Consider the following 17,666-nt stretch of genomic DNA (forward strand, 5'->3'; position numbering starts at 1 on the left):
TGAAGTAGAAAGCATTGAATAAAAAGAGAGTTATTTTTTCCTTAAAGCAGAAGTAAGCGGAATGTTTGTGTTAATATAAGTCTTAAATAGTTGTATCTTCCGACAGCAATCACTTCTATAGAGTGTTTGGTCTGAAACACGGGTCTGTCAGTCACTCTGCTCTGCTGTAAGCCCAGGAGAAAACTTTCCTTGTATCCTACAACCTTTATCCAATGAGGAGAGAGAACGGCATAAAGGGGCGGTCCTCTCTGTGTGTGCAGCCAAGGGATGCCCGTGAATGTGGTGACGTAGGGACGAGGGCGGGGACTGCTAACTCCATCGGCTGACAAGAAGTTAGCCAAAACCACCGGATCGCTTACTTCTGCTTTAATTCCAGAGAAAGAGAGAGATGATATGGAGCAAAGGCCCATGGATTATGCCTTTATACTAAAATTTAAGTGCATTGAGCTCATAAGGCCTCCTTAGAAACGTCTAGTCTGTTATTGTCTTACTTATTGTCTTTTTGTCCTCTCCTCCTCCCTCTGTGTCATTCCAGGGCTCCTGTGCACCTTAACTCAGTAACATGAAGTTTGTAGCTGAGGAGACTCTGAGCAGGAACCTCACAGCTCTTCAAAGGTACAGAAATAAAACCAAAAGATCAAATACGTTTTCAGAACATAAACCAAGACATTTGAACACTGAAAGCTGTTCTATTCCTCTAGTTGAAAGGTCCCTCCTACATTTCCTACGACCAATGGAGGCCAAGGGATGCAGCCCGCGATGGAAGATGCATCTCCCAGAGTTTAAGCACAGCAGAAGATGCTTGGATTTGATGACAAAAGGCAGCGAACAGAGTAAGACAGAGAGAGAGAAAGACAGAGGAGGAGCACACAAAAGTGTGTCCCTGCTGCCCACCTCCAGGTATCTGACGGACAGACAGTACGTGATGAGGAAGCCTCTCTTCTCCACTGAACAGCACACCTCCATCCTAAAGAAGACACAGTCACAGGAGCACACATGGACGGTGAGGGGGCAGAGAAAGAGGAAATGTTAGGAACTGTAGTGACTACAGATCATTTTATACTTTATTATGCAAATGTGGAAGTGTTTTTACCTGTGGATGTTAAATCACATTTCTATAAAATCAAATCAATCTGACCTGAAAAGATTTCTTAATATCTCAAACTCCAATCAAGTCTGAACTCAGTGTTGATGTATTGATTAACTGATGACGTATTACATGTACCATTTATAATTCATATTTACTGTTTACAATACAGTATATAAGAGGAAAATTCCAAAATGTGGGAATCAAAGGAAAAGTTCAGGGTGCTGGTTGAGACCCAGATCTGCTGAAAACAAATATTAGTCAGAAAGGTGTAGATGTCACTGTCAGTCATTATACTGAGTTATACTACCATGATAAAACAGGCTGTTAGATTTGCCAGTAAATTATGATTTTGAAGAGAAAAGCATTTAAAGTCAGTTAGAAAGTAAATAACTGATGAGAAGTGAGGACACAGTGACTTCTCTCCCTCTATTTACCCCACATACACACACAATATTATACAAGCATTGTAGCTCTATCAGCAAATAACTGGACTTTTGACTTACATACTTTTATAGAGCCACCAAATAGGTGTGATACTACAGGTCCATCTCAATATATTAATAAAATCATGGAAAAGTTCATTTATTTCAGTCGTTCAATTCAAATAGTGAAACTCATATATGAAAAAGATGTATTACACACAGACTGAAATATTTCTGTCCCTATTTCTTTTAATTATAATGATTATGTCCAGATTATGTAAAACCAAAAATTCACTATCTCAAAGAATAGAAGCTATTGAAAAAGTTTACTATTGTAACCTAATGATGTCACACTCTAATCAGCTCATTAAAGGGATAGTTCACCCAAAATTGAAATTTCATTATCTACTCACCCTCATGCTGACTAAGAGCTGTGAGAAGTTTCAGAGTCCTCCGTTCCTTCTCTGAGTTGCAGGGGGGGTCCTCGCAGCAGTATTTGTCCATATAATGGTTGTGAATGGATACCAACTTTCTTCGTCCAAAAAGACACACCAAAAAACATCCAAATACCTCCATAGTGCTCATCTGTAATGTCCATCTTGTATTGAAGCCCCAACATGAGAAATTGTTCCGAAAAAAATTAAATAAGTCTATATTTTAAGCTTGTTTGTAGCGGAAGCTCCCAGCACTGCTCTTCCTGGTCTGTCCAAATCGTGCGAGATTCCGGCAGAGCAACACTGGAAGCTTCCGCTACAAACAAGCTTAAAATATATAATTTTTTTCAGAACAATTTCTCATGTTGGGTCTCCAATACAAGAGGGACATTACAGACGAGCACTACGGAGGTATTTGGATGTTTTTTGGTGTGTCTTTTTGGACGAAGAAAAGTGAGCTCCGTTCGCAACCGTCATATGGACATGCAGTACTGCACGGAGCCCCGCTGTAACCCAGAGAAGCCACGGAGGACTCTGAAACTTCTCCCAGCCCTTAGTCCACATGAGGGTGAGTAGATAATGAGTGAAATTTGAATTTTGGGTGAACTATCCCTTTAACTCCTGCAAAGGTTTCCTGAGCCTGGCTCAGTAGCTCCACTGTCATGGAGAAGAGCTGACCTCCATCATATTCAATTTATTGAGAATCATCTGTATATTATAGATAAAAATATACTGGTATAGATGAAAAAAAATGTATTGGGAAGGAGAAAAGTCTCTACCAGCACTGATATCTGTGGCTGCAGCCCCTAGAATAATATTAATGACACCAGCAGGAAGCTTTTATGACATCAGACAGGTAAAACCAAGTGTTTCATTCTGCTGCTTTTCTGCCTTATAGGAGAAGCACCCAGGTCTCAGCAGAAGAAACCAAACTAATATGAACTCATGGAGCAGACGGAGGGAGGAGCTGAGCCCGCAGAGCCTCAGCCGCTCGCTCAGAGACCTCTCTCCTCCCTCGGCCTCCAGCGAGGACCTGGGCTCGGCCCTGGGTGTCTCAGAGCTCAGGGGGAGGCCGGACCACGTAGAACCCACCGTAGGATCCTCTTTGTATGCCAGTAGATCCACTCAGCGAAGCCTCTTCAGCTCCATCCTGGAGGTCCAGAGACTAAACCCTCCTCAGAGACCGCGACTGACCTCCACCGTCCTGAACCCCACCTACACCCCTCGCTCAGGCCGCTCACAGCCGGGCCGGACGGAGGACAACACACCGTCCTCGTCCGGAAAACACCCCAAAGGTGACTCCATGTCGCCCTATCAGGCAAAGTACTGGGCCTGCGCCATCCCTAAAACCTCACCTCCATCTCCAGACCGGCGCTCTGCACGCTGGGACCCCAACAGGGAGTACCAGGCCCTGCTGGACTACACCTACCCTCTGAGGCCGGGAGAGGCCGGCAGCGAGTGGGACGGCTCCGAGCTGCAGGAAGACTCTCTCCGGCAGACACACCTGCAGGACTCAGGGATCGAACTGGACCACCTCTGCAGCTCCACCAGCCTGTCTCTGCTGGACCTGTCCCTGAACGGCACGGGGCAGACCAGAGAGAGAAGTCCCGCCGAAGCTGGCGATAGGTCGCCCGACCCGCCAGGGTTCAGCGGATCCTGGGACGGGACCCGGCTCTCCCTACCGGACCCTGTGGGTTTGGACTGCAGTCTGGACAGAGGTGGACCGGATCATTACCAGGGTGGTGATGATGACCTTCATCGGCGCGGCGCTCCGTCCTCCACCTGTCTGTTCCCTCAGCCCAGGAGCGTGTGTGTGGAGGTGGACGAGGAGTTCAGGCGTCTTCCAGAGCAGCTGGAGGAGCTGCAGCAGCTGTCCAGACAGGTCAGCAGCCGCATTCTGAAGCCTGTTCACTAACAATCACTTTCACCAGGTTGAATTAGGGATCAACAGTCAATCCAGATATCATCAAGAATGACGTGTAGAAGTGTAACATCCAAATCACAGTTTTTTGGTGTAGTAAAATGTAAAGAAATGGTAAAATGTGACTTTGTAGAATAGTCTGGAGCAAGAGATAAAACAAAGTACAAACATAAATATATTTAAAAAGAGGTAGAAAAAATATAATATAATATAATGTGTGGATATTTAAAAGAATAGTTCACCCAAAATTCAAATTTCACTCATTATCTACTCACCCTCATGTGGACTAAGGGCTGGGAGAAGTTTCAGAGTCCTCCGTGGCTTCTCTGAGTTACAGGGGGTCTCGGCGTAGCAGTGCATGTCCATATAACGGTTGCAAATGGATACCAACTGTCTTCATAACAAAAAGACACACCAAAAAACATCCAAATACCTCCATGCTGCTCGTATGTAATGTCCGTCTTGTATTGAAGCCCCAAAATGCAAACAAGCTTGAAATATAGACTTATTTAATTTTTTTCAGAACAATTTTGCATTTCGGGGCTTCGATACAAGACGAACATTACATACGAGCAGTATGGAGGTATTTGGATGTTTTTTGGTGTGTCTTTTTGTTACGAAGAAAAGTGGTATCCATTTGCAACCGTTATATGGACATGCAGTGCTGCACAGAGACCCCCTGTAACTCAGAGAAGCCACGGAGGACTCTGAAACTTCTCCCAGCCCTTAGTCCACATGAGGGTGAGTAGATAATGAGTGAAATTTAAATTTTGAGTGAACTATCCCTTTAAGTATGTATATTATATGTTTATATGGATATATGATGAGTTAAAAAAGGGGGTGGGTGGGAATTAGTGCATACCGGTACTTCTTCCTACTCCTTTTTCTAACTTGAGTATATATTATGATTTGAGGGTACTTAGGCTGTTTTTTAAATTTTTTAATGTTAGACACGTTAGAAATAAAATTCATTCATTCACTCATTCACTCATTCATCACAACATAAATTAAGCGTCCGACACCTCGGCCTACAATGAGTTCATCCAAGCGTGTCCAAGTGATTGTTTGTGCTAAATTTGAAGATGTAAGCTATAAGAGAGTAACAGGAAAGACTCTGAAACACACTCACACAGGTTCTACAGTGGCATGCAAAAGTATGGGAACCCCTAAGGAAAATGGCCCACAGCAAAGGTTTGGCTACCCTGCATAGTTAGTACCTAGTAGCCCCCCCCCCCCTTTTGGAAACTATCACAGTGTATAAATAGTAAATATCTTGGTCAAAGTTATCTGAGAGCTCAAGTCTCCTGGGTTTCCCATTCTTTTGCAGGCTGCTGCTTTGTTTCCCTTCTTCACTCTAAAACTGTAGAAAAACAATACACTGATATTGATTAAAATATTGTTTCATGTTTAACTTTATGTCTTTTGGAGATCATTTCATTTTCCACTCTTTTCACATTAACAGAAATCTTGACAAAAATAATGAATCCTTTGTTTTATCAGTCTCTTAACACTGTATAAAATTGAGATTTTAAAATTAAATTTTATACAGTGTTAAGTTAAATTTCAGTCTTTTCAAATATCTAGGTCTTAGATAGAGGAGCTCTCCATCAGAGCTGGACCAGTATCAGCTGAAGACTGATAATATGTGCTTCCTCTGTGCAGGTGAGGGAGGTGACAGCCAAGCTGACCCGGCCGGTCACAGCCAGCTGGGAGTCTCTGGAGCCAGGAAACACCTCCGTCCTCTCCTCCATCACACTTCCTGAGAAACAGGAGGCTGACGATGAAGACAAGGAGGACGAGAGCCAAGACACGGATCGGGGAAAACATGAGACGGTCAGAGAGGAGAGCACACTTGAGACAGGTGTTTATTGTATAAATAGACTCTTATTTGTCCAGGAGGTCTCTTGCCTCTACAGAATAACATTTACTTTGTGGCACTTAATGAAAAATTACGTCTTAAAATTTCTAAAATCCGTCTACCATCCTCCAGCAGCTGCTCACAGGAACTCTGAGGCGGTGAGGAGAGTTTCTGGAGGACTGGTGGAGCCTGTTGAAGCGGGACTGAGTCGGTCCAGTCTCAGAGAGGTGGAAGCTCTGGTGGAGCAGCTGCGTGGCCTCACGCTGCCTGGCAACCAGAGGGGCAACCAGCAGGACAGAGAGCAAAGTGACTCCCTGATGCAGCACATCCAGGTAGAGACATGATCTGAGTCAAAGTGCAGTACTGTTATAAAAGACAGAGTCCAGGTGTTTAAAATGTGTAATCTGGATCAAAATGATCCAGATTTTGAAATCCCATGTTTTGCAATCCAGGATCACGTAATCCAATTTACTTATATCCCAGATGTTCAAAGCAAAGTTGGATTGGATCAGTCTGATCTAGATACAAACTTTTCAAGATGACCAAATCCAGATAATGAGTGCTTTAAATGGGTCTGCATAGCACACTGAAGGCTACTAGGTATGTGAAAAACAGCTAGAACAGCAACATGGGGTCACGCAAAGTGGATTTATTTGAAAATAAGAAAAAACAATACAAACACCTCCTCATTGAAAATGGGGCATTTGTATTGTATGTTTTTCTTCAATATCTTTTAAACAGCCAGACCTTGTCTCTAGCAAAAAGAGAGACAGACAAACAAGGCTGAACCCCTCTTGGCCATAATAGACCCACAAAAAGTTAATAAAAAAGGAATATTTTTTACAAGTGTTTCAAATTCAAAATTAAAATTTCATTTAAAAGCCTAGTAGTTGGGGAGAAACATTTAGAATTCTTAATCTGTTGAATGACCAAAAGTTAATTTTATTTGAGTTATCACTGTAATGGTTTAAAAATCAGGTGCAAAATATAAAACAATAAATGTGTATAATACTACATTATAAATGATGCAAAGCCTGCGGAGACAACAACTCAAGCCGCTGCTCTTTGCTGCTGCTGCTGCTGCTGCTGCTGCTGCTTCTGCTGCTGCTTCTGCCCATGAGGTTTTGCAAACCCACCTCCTCCCCAGGATCCACCTGGGGGCTCTGTCTCTATGATCCCTTGCGGGAGTCGGCTTCATTCCCTGTAATGTCTGGCAGACCAGATCAACCAGGGAATGAATAACTGAGACAGAGCCTGACGCCAAACCTGCTGCAGCCATGCTCAAGGATGCCTATGCTGTGCTTCAGCTTGTAATGCTCATATTCAGTGAATTATTTGTTCTCATTTCAGAGTTGTCTGACTGAAATGTTGTTTATTTAATCAGTTTGAATTTAATTTCAATCACATTTTGCTTCTGAAATCCACCCTGAATCCACCCAACTGCTGGGATCAGAATATTTTTTAGATCAAAGTTATCCTGATTCTACTAAAAAAATGTGAACACAAATTGAGGGTTTCATCCAGATTAGAATCAAGATTGGGTTACATGATCTAATCCGACCTCAGAATCCATTTTTAGTTCTGAACAACCCATTTTCAAGATTCGATCCAATCCGATCAGCTCACCTTTGAACAACTGGGCTCTGGATACGATGCCATACAATAATGATATCTGCAGGATTTCATCTTGAGTGTACGTTGTGTGTGAGCAGCAGATGTTGTGGATGTTGTAGGTGTTCTGTTCACATCTGGAGCAGCTGATCCAGCAGCTGTACACGGTGTCAGAGAAGATGGAGATACTGGCTGCACCCAGCGCAGACATCGACAGTGTGAAGTGGTCTCTGGCTGAGTATCAGGTAGGAGCTGAGTCTCAACACCAAAACCCTCCACACAGCTTCTGCTCCTGCTGTACACCCTCACATCTGGGATGGAGCTTTCACATCTTATCACGACTTCCTTGTAATTCAAACGTGGCAGAGCCAGAACACTGAAGCCTCTGAGAATCAGTGTGTGGAGAAGTTTTTGGTTCTTCACTGTAGACGACAGAAGTTGAGGCTATTTGTGGTTTCACTTCACAACCACAGCTACTCTAAGCAGTCGCCTGCTGCAGCACAGGTGAGCTGAGGTCAGACTCACTTCTTCTTTATGTTAAATTATGAAGGGGGACTGTCCAGTCTTTTCCTGTCTGAAAGCAGTGACTAGGCTGACTGTGCTGCAGTGGTGTCATTTATGTTTACAATATATAATTAAAGGTTATAGCTACAACTTTTTCATCAAAAGGATTAATTTAAAAAAAAATAATGCATCCACAGAATGTCTAGAGGGGTGCAGAATAAAAGTATTAATTTTACTGAATTTTTTAAAAAAATAGTATATAAATAATTGTTTAATAAATTTTGGCGGGTCCGAAATATATAAATATTTACATCTGGTTACACTGGCAACGTCGGCATGGAATGATCTCTGTGGCAACAGCATTACAACGTTGATGTCATGTGTAACTGGCAACCAGTACAACAGAAGGTTGGAGCGAGAGCAGTGTGAGTTCTACACCTACTGGCCAGAAGGAATTAAACTTGTAGCTATCACCTTTAACTGACCATTCCATCCAAGTGGAAATGTAACATGCTGCTCAGCATGACCACTAACTGGTTTTCTCCAGTGTGTTTCCTCTTCTACATGAGATCAGATGTTAAGCTCTGAAGCTTCTATCCTTATCATTTAGAGAACTGGACCAATTGCAAATGTTGACTTGTCGTTTATAATCCACTTGACGTCCAGGTCAAGTTGGGAAAAAAAACAACTTTTATTCTTGTCACAAAGTGATCCACAGAATTGGCTTTTTCTTAATGAAAAACTAAAAGAGGACACAAGTATGGAAAAGTATGGAATTTGATTGTATGCATTTCCAGGTCTGTAAAAGTATGGAAAATAGAAACTATTGTATGGAAATATATTTATTTTATTTATCTTATCTTGGTTTGGTCTTATCTGAAGTTATTTAGGTTAATTATTTTATATGCGCAATTGTATCTAGCTACAATCTCCTGGAAATTATTTGGTTGCATAACGGATACACATTCTGAATAATGAAAACAAATGATAAATTGCATGCTTTTTTATATTATGCACGTCTATTTGCTTAAATATCACAAATTATTTGATTTTTTTTTTACCGAGAAGTCTGGAAATTAGGGTCTAGAAAAAGTATGGAATTTGGAAATATGGAAATTTCAAATGTATAGGAACCCTGAGGACAGGACACGGTAAGAAAACTGTGTGTCTCCACTAGGGCTGGGTATCAATTAAAAATGTTCAATACCGGTACCAATACCGATACAGTACCTTCACTTCGATACCGGTTCCTGAATGATACTTTATTCAATACCAATATTATAATATCATTTCTAACAAAACGAAAATTACATTACATATTACATTACAAATCTTGAGTTTTATTTCTTGTTCCAACCAGCAGCTTTTTAAAGGGTCAACAGGTAGATCACCCTGGCATGTGTTACAACGAGGCTACATCGCAGTCACTTTATTTAGATGAATTTTGCAACCTGAAAATATTACTTAAAACCACTTTCATACATAATTTTTGTAATTCACACATGAAGGTTTATAAATAGGTTATAATGAATTGAATATTCTAGTGTAAAGGGTTTCTGATTTGTTGAGAAAAACAGCTGTCCCTGGTCTCCCCTAAACATGGCTGTCAGGTAGGCCTCTTTAAAAAAAAAAAAAAAAAAAAAAAGCCAAAGCGCCAGTCAATTGAAGCAGGTGCTTAATGGTCCAATGAAATACAATGAAAACCGGATATTTTCATGAATTTATAAAAAAAAAGAGAGAGAAAAGATTAATAAATAGCCACAATTAATTAAACATACTCATCAATAACAATTAGACCAATATTTAAACTTCAAATCCAAAAGTTAGAGTACAAAATGTATATTCAAATCAGCAAGCTTACTCTTCCCTCATACATATCTGGCCCCTCAGTTGTTCTCTAAGCTTAGAAACAATTACCAACAGCATACAAACATGAATAACAAGAACTGAAAACAGAAATAGGAGGAGAGAAAGAGTGGAAAACTAAACCAGAGGAAGAAATGAAATGGTTGATTGATTATCAGAAATGATAAACTGCAACTAATCAGTGAATTGATCAGTTCCAGACCGAAGCTGCTATATTGGCAGCTCAGTCTTCATATGTCCACAACTCAACACAAGCAGTCAGATGAAAGGATCCTGCACTGCACAGGCGTCTCTCACTGTGTGTTAGTGTCGGCTTCATCAGCTCAGACACTCAGCGTCCCTCAGCTCACTGCACAGACTGTCTCTGTCCTGTCCTCAGAGTTTCCAGAGAGCGGTGAGCAGCCACCAGCCGCTGGCCTCCTGCGTCCTGCACACCGGACATCTGCTGCTGGACTGCATCAACACCACGTCTCCACGTCAGTGTGACGCATCAACACACACACACACACACACACACACACACGTCACCGAAACCAAACGCCTTCGTCTCATCTCTCTCTTTCTTCCACTGAAGCTTTTTTGTGTTCTCTGTCTGCAGTTCTAAGAGACACGCTGCAGCTGATCCAGAGTCAGTCTGGAGCTCTGCAGACCTACACCGAGCGCCTCTTCTCCTCCATCCTGTCGGCCATGGACAGCCTGACCCAGCCCGGTCTGCCCGGTCCGGTCCAGCAGGACTCCACTCTGTAAACACACTACAGGACCTTTCAGCTCACTTATTTGTACCTTTTGTTTTCTTACCAACTAAATCTACATTTTTGATACAACAATCTTAATCAAGATTCACAAAGAAAAGCACAAGTGACTTTTTTTTCTACGAGTAAGAACGAATGGAAAAAACAGGTTGTTGAGCAAGAAGCCCAAAGATGTTCACCATGGAAACACAGAAGACGAGTCTGGTATCTGAACTGATCACATAAAAACTCTGAGGGATCATATGTTTTGTCATAATAGTGCACTTTCTTATTCTCACTGTCATTCTTGTGTTTTTAGATATCTAACCAACACATTCCACATTCCTTGTCTCTCACCCAGTTACATGGAAGAGACTCTACAGCCAGAATCCTAGAGACACAGCAGAGACTAAGAAGAGTATGACACACTCAAACCCTCTTTAAATCTGATGGGAGGCATTTAAGATTTATGAAAGAATATAAAAAAAAGATAATTTCTGCGGTCTAAGAACACATTCATTGATCTGACAAAGAGGTTTCTTTAATTTTTTAAGAACAAGAAATTGAGAAAATACTTGAGAAGATATTGGTGAATGAGGCCTACTGTTCTAAATGGACGCGCTAAATTTGAATATATGAAACAAAATAGCAAATCACTGTAAAAATCCTCTTGTGTCTGGGCTTGAATGATGAGTGGATGTCTTTCCCGTTCCATCTCTTTTTAACCCAACTAAGCAGAGTGCAGCCTGAAGCTACGGGGGCCCAGAAGGGACATCAACAGTTAGTGTGTTGGTCCGGTCTGGTCGGTTATGCAGGTATCACACACAGGAGAGGTGATGCAGCCTTTTACATGATGCATTTATTTCTCATGTCTCCCTATAAAGGGGTACTTCACCCAAAACCAATAATTGACCAATTTTCTACTCAACGTCATGCCAATGAAGGGCTTGGAGAACTTTTGGCGTTATCAAAACGCTTTAGGAGTTTCAGGGGGGGTCCAGCTGGCTATGGATTTTCATATGATGGCGGTGGATAGAGCTCACTTTTGAATCGTCCAAAACACACACTATGAAACATCCAAACACCTCCATACTGCTCATCTGTACTGACCAAAGTGTCCTGAAGCCGCCACATGAAAAGTTGTTCTGAAAAAATTAATTTGATCTCTGTTTTTATCCTTGTTGTAGTAGTAACTCAGTGGCTGCGCGAGATTTGCTGCGAGATGTTCTTCCATGTTTACATCAAACATCCAATGGTATGACGACAAACCAACAACTGGCAGCAAATCTCGCGCATGCGCACAAACATCAACAGAGCCACTGGGAGCTACTGCTACAACAAGGATAAAAACAGAGATCACATTATTTTTTTCAGAACAACTTTTTCATGTGGCGGCTTCAAGACACTTGGGTCAGTACAGACGAGCAGTATGGAGGATTCTGGATGTTTCATAGTGTGTGTTTTGGATGGTTCAAAAGTGAGCTCTATCTGCCACCATTATATGAAATCTGTTCCCAGCCGGACCCCCCCTGAAACTCCTAAAGAGTTTTGATAACTCTGAAAGTTCTCCAAACCCTTCATTGGTATGACGGTGAGTAGAAGATTAGTGAATTATCGATTTTGGGTGAAGTATCCCTTTAAAGATAGATACCTCCAGCCAACAGCTGTGGTTGAATCTCTGCTGCTCCTGTCAGAGGTGACAGGTGTGTGAGCACCTTGAAGAATGCAGCAGTGTCAACACAGACACACACTCAACCTCTGCACTGGCCTCAGATCAGCTCAATAACAAACTGACTTTTGAACAGTGAAGGTTCATTTTGTGGCTGAATCATCAGTTAAAGCAAAAAGACAAAATTAATCATTTTTAATCTATTTTACACTAGTTAATCCAGCAGTTTCTAATCAAACGAAGCAGTTATTGCAGTCATGTGATGTCAGACAGTTGTATCACCACCAGCTCTGTGTCCAGCCTTGCACACGCTCCAGTCTGATCTGTGATCAGCTGGTAGTGTTCGTAGGACATGGCTTTTTTTGCACTATGATGTGAAGTTCAGGGTCTCACAGCCTTAAGCAGGACAGGTGGTCCAACCCACACACACACCAGCCTTAAAACACATTTTGTATGTCACTCACTGTTTTGTGCTAACGAGTATGTTAATGTGTGACACTGTGGTCACTCTCTCAGGCCTGGTGTTCCTGTCATTTGGGTGAACTTATCCTGTCAGCTATACTGTCAATTAAAGTTACTGAATGGACCTGGTTGTGGTTGTAGTCTCTGTTTGTGTTGCACGTCATCCCATCACAGAATCATCCATGTATTCATGTACTAAGATATGAAAGGAGGAATCCCGCACACTGTGTAACTTGCAATTGTAGTTACAAGTTACAATTGTAGGTCGGTAGCTGGGGAAATGGGTATCTCCGAAAGAGCATTAGGGCCAACAATGGAGTTTTGTTTTTTTAAGATTCCGAGACAAAAAGTCAGATTTTCGGAGAAAATACGTCTGGCTTGTCAGGCTAGTTTCGGTCTAAAACGTCACCAAAATTAAAATATTCGTGCAAGTTACACAGTGTGCGGGATTCCTCCTTTCATAAATAAGTTTGGATCAGCTGGTCTCATTCCAATGCACCTGTAAAAACAGATATGCAAAGACGTCCTTAAAGGGATAGTTCACCCAAAATTCAAATTTCACTCATTATCTACTCACCCTCATGTCAACTAAGAGCTGTGAGAATTTTCAGAGTCCTCCGTTCCTTCTCTGAGTTACGGGGGGTCCGTGCAGCAGTATTTGTCCATATAATGGTTGTGAATGGATACCACTTTTCTTTGTCCAAAAAGACACACCAAAAAACATCCAAATACCTCCATACTGCTCGTCTGTAATGTCCCTCTTGTATTGAAGCCCCGACATGAGAAATTGTTCCGAAAAAAATGAAATAAGTCTATGTTTTAAGCTTGTTTGTAGCGGAAGCTCCCAGTGTCTCAGTTCACTGCTCTTCCTGTGTCAGTGCAAATCTTGCGTGATTTGCACTGACCGGCGGAACAATTTCTCATGTCGGGGCTTCAATACAAGAGGGACATTACAGATGAGCAGCATGGAGGTATTTGGATGTTTTTGGTGTGTCTTTTTGGACGAAGAAAGTTGGTATCCATTCACAACCATTATATGGACAAATACTGCTGCGCAGCCCCCCCGTAACTCAGAGAAGGGACGGAGGACTCTGAAAATTCTTACAGCTCTTAGTCGACATGAGGGTGAGTAGATAATGAGTGAAATTTGAATTTTGGGTGAACTATCCCTTTAATTTGATCATATGAAACACAGAATACAGTTAACAAGCAGCTGATGATGGTTTCAGATGGAGACATGATGCAGGTGGAGGACAAGTTCACTGAAAGTTCACAAGGTTGGTTCCTGCTTTCATAACCTGATAGAACAAAGTTCTTCAACCCCAGTGAGAGTGTGAATGTGACTGACCTGCAGTCTGCAGTTCCTCTGCTCAAACTTCACACTCCTCATTGGTGCTGCTGCTTTCTGACTGGAGATCCACAGAACAGCTTTTTGTTTTCTGTATTGACTGACATGATAAAAGGTCTTGCATGCTTGTTTTCAACCAAAACAAGTAGTGAACACAACACTGACACACACAGATCTGTGTATCATCACCTGTCAAGCTGATGTATGAATTTGTCCAGCATTCACTGGAGAGCTCCAAGAAAACAGTGAAAAACAGGCTGAAGTGAAAGCCTGTTTATCATCTCCCTGCTGTCAGTGTGTGTGTGTGTGTGTGTGTGTGTGTGTAGCTGCAGCCACTATAGAGCTGATAATGTTTAAACATGTCAGCGTTATCTTGTCCACTTGTTATTTATTGTGTGCCGTTGTTAATCATCATGAGTTGTGTCCTCTTGTCTCCGTTGAACCCCGGTGAGGACGGACGTCCAGGCTCTGTGTCTGTCTCAGTCTGTTGTCTCTGCTGTTGCACTTTCAGCCGGTTGCCAGCAGAGGTCGATGAAGGTCAAACTGCATTCTGACCACATTCTGCACAAACAGGAATGACTGTTGTTTTTCCATGCACAATGAAAACACTCCTGTCTTTCTGTTTTTCACCTTTTCCCTCAGTTCAGTTTCATTTTATCTTTTGTGGCTCTGATTTATGCAAGATGGCTGCTTCCATATTCATTCCCCTAGATCAGTAGCTGGGGAGATAGGTATCTACGGAAGAGCATTAGGGCCAACAACAGAGATTTTCTTTTTTAATTCTGAGATTAAAAAAAAAAGTCAGAATTTCAGAGATAATTTTCAGAGATAAAAAAAAAGAAATTTTTTGAGTTTTTTCTCAGAATCTTATCTTTGTTGTTGGCCCTAATGCTCTTCTGTAGGTATCTGTGTAATACGTACAGAGGCCCCAGGACAGGGGACAGTGAGACACTGCTGTAAATCGTCTCCATCTCCTCCAGGCCAGGACCTGTGTTCCCTCTGTTGTCTGATGTTTTGCCAGACATTTCTTGAGCCCAGCATAAAGTCCTCCTCCATAGTCTCCCTGACCTCTTCATACATTTGAGTTTTTGTTCCTATGGCAACCACAGCTGCAGACGGGGGGAGAGAGCAAGACAGAATGTCAGATCTCCACTGGTCAGTAGTGTTGGTCCGATCTTAACCTCATAGATCAGTCTGATGTTTGTCAGATCGTTTCACAAAAGAAGTTTTGAGGTCAGCTCTAAACAGAGTATACAAAAGTATAATGTTTTAATATTGTGTCCCAGTTTGGAAACCTGACTGTTAAAAGCAAGACAAAGCTGTCTAAAATAGTTCAAATGGGCAGTAAAATCACAAACAAATTCAACTGTCCCATCACTATGACAGAGCAGTGCAACGTTGAGTAACAAAATCCTAGATTGCAACCATCCTTTACTCTACATTGCTGTTTCCAGTATACCGTCAGGGAAAAGGTACAGAGTCCCTAAGTCAAGTCATCTCCAAAAAAATCCTTTGTCCCTGTTGCCATAAATCACCTCAACCAGTTTCTTTTATAAACTGTATGCGTTTTTATCTTCTGCAAGACAAATTTCTGCCTTTGTATGCAAAGGTAGACAATAAAGTTTTTCTATTGTATTCTAGACTGACTCAAACCAATCTATTAACATTTAAATGGTAAATGGTCTTGTATTTATATAGCGCTTTACTATACCTGAACGATACCCAAAGCGCTTTACAGTACATCACATTCACCCATTCACACACACATTCACACACTGATGGCGGAAGCTGCCATGCAAGGCGCGAACCACGACCCATCAGGAGCAAGGTGGGTAAGGTGTCTTGCCCAAGGACACTACGGCAGCAACCGGGACAGAGCGGGATTCGAACCGCCAACCCTCTGATCATTGGACGAGCCACTCTACCACCTGAGCCACTGCCGCCCATTTAACACCTCACCCCTAACCCAGGCCTATGACCAATGTTACCATGGGAACAATCAGTAACACCTGCACTGACCAGTAAGGCCTAACAATACAAAACAGAGAAACAAGGCTGATGTGAGGACAGACAGGTTTTACAGAGCAAAATCACATCCTGCTGTTTATTGTTTCACTCTTTGCTGAAAGTGTCATGTTGTTGTAGGCTACCTGCTGTATTCCTCCAGATGACAGACACAGTTTGTTATATCGCTACACAAAGACAACATTCAATGTTCTGGTACTGGATACTGTTTTGAATCAGCCTGTGTTGGTACATGGTGTTGTATGTAAAACATCACTCAGTCACTGAAGGTGGTACTCTCTCCCAACAAGAGGGCTGGATGCTCTGAGCTGGCGTTCACACACACACACGCACACACACACACACACGTTTGTATGACTATCTGTGTGAGGACACTCATTGACATACTGTTTTCTCCAGCCCAGTGTTTTTCAACCTTTTTTGGCTCGTGACCCCATTTTGACATCACAAATTTCTGGTGACCCCACGATCACGGCCAATATCTTTATATGCTGCATTTATTTGAACTCGATAGATAGATAGATAGATAGATAGATAGATAGATAGATAGATAGATAGATAGATAGATAGATAGATAGATAGATAGATAGATAGATAGATAGATAGATAGATAGATAGATAGATAGATAGATAGATAGATAGATAGATAGATAGACAGACAGACTGCACTTCTGCCTTTCAATAAAGTAAAAGTATAGAATACAGTTGCTTAAGATTGTGTCTGGTGTTTTTAATCATAATTTTAAAATGAATAATAATTAGTTAAAAAATATATTTTTATCAGTATTTTTTTTTTCAATTACTAGACATTTCAGGCGACCCCACATGGGGTCCTGACCCCAAGGTTGAAAAACGTTACCCTAACATTAACCATCCAAAACAAATGCCTAACCTTAACCATTACTCTTCTTAACCTAACTTAAACCTAATTATAATAACCTAGTTATTTTTAAAGTCTTAACCCCTTGGAAGGGGTCTGAGAAAGTGAGGACCACCTCATGTCCTCACTCTGATGGTTTAAAACTCAGACTGGTCCTTACATGTATCAGACTGCGTCTTCTCCACAGTGACTCACTGAGCTGTGTGGACCTGGACCTGGACTCACTAGGCCTGGGTCTGTCCAGAGTGTCATCCCACTCAGTGATGCTGGAGGTGAGTGTGTCTGTGGGTCCCGGCCTCTGCCTCCCACAGCGGTAAACCGAGGTGTAGACAGCTGTTTGTGGTCTCTCTCTCTCTCCTCCCTGTATACTAACAAGTGGAGGCAGACGGCCCCCCACCCTGAACCTGGGTCTGTTGGAGGTTTCTTCCTGTTAAAAGGGAGTTTTTTTAATACCATAAAGTGCCTTGAGATAATGCATACTATGACTCCACACTGTACAAATAAACTGAATTAAATTGTACTATTTCTATTTGGTGACTTGTCCCATTGTAACACTGAACACATCGCATTTTGGAGAACTGCTGGCTCAGTCGCTTCCCCTCTCCTGACGATAACTGACGCAGAGAGACTCAGGCTGTTCCACTGGTCAGCTGCTGAACTCTGTGTGATTTCCTGTTAAAAAAAAAAAAAAAAATCTGCTGACTCGTGCCGAAGCAGAAACTAGGCCAGACTCCAGCGTCTCAGGATGGAGGTTAACCAGGCTAACGAGCAGCTTCTACGTCCCAACTGCACACATACACACATGTATGGCCATTGTGTCGTGAGCTAAACCTTCACATACGGCC

General features: G+C 42.0%; 1 protein-coding gene across 1 annotated transcript in view; it reads left to right on the forward strand.

Annotated features, from left to right (window-relative positions):
* The window catches only part of cep68 (centrosomal protein 68), an 81,536-nt gene that overhangs the window by 5,171 nt on the left and 58,699 nt on the right, over nucleotides 1-17,666 (forward strand). The window contains exons 2-9 of the mRNA XM_085800950.1: nucleotides 536-615; nucleotides 702-1,003; nucleotides 2,845-3,828; nucleotides 5,530-5,728; nucleotides 5,858-6,057; nucleotides 7,459-7,581; nucleotides 10,086-10,182; nucleotides 10,305-11,366. Of these exons, the coding sequence (XP_085657076.1) occupies nucleotides 734-1,003; nucleotides 2,845-3,828; nucleotides 5,530-5,728; nucleotides 5,858-6,057; nucleotides 7,459-7,581; nucleotides 10,086-10,182; nucleotides 10,305-10,453 (2,022 nt within the window). The 5' untranslated portion in view covers nucleotides 536-615; nucleotides 702-733 and the 3' untranslated portion in view covers nucleotides 10,454-11,366. The remainder of the gene's footprint in view (nucleotides 1-535; nucleotides 616-701; nucleotides 1,004-2,844; nucleotides 3,829-5,529; nucleotides 5,729-5,857; nucleotides 6,058-7,458; nucleotides 7,582-10,085; nucleotides 10,183-10,304; nucleotides 11,367-17,666) is intronic.

Source organism: Trachurus japonicus, chromosome 15 (assembly GCF_045865225.1).
Source record: "Trachurus japonicus isolate A0001 chromosome 15, Traja_1.0".
NCBI lineage: Eukaryota > Metazoa > Chordata > Actinopteri > Carangiformes > Carangidae > Trachurus > Trachurus japonicus.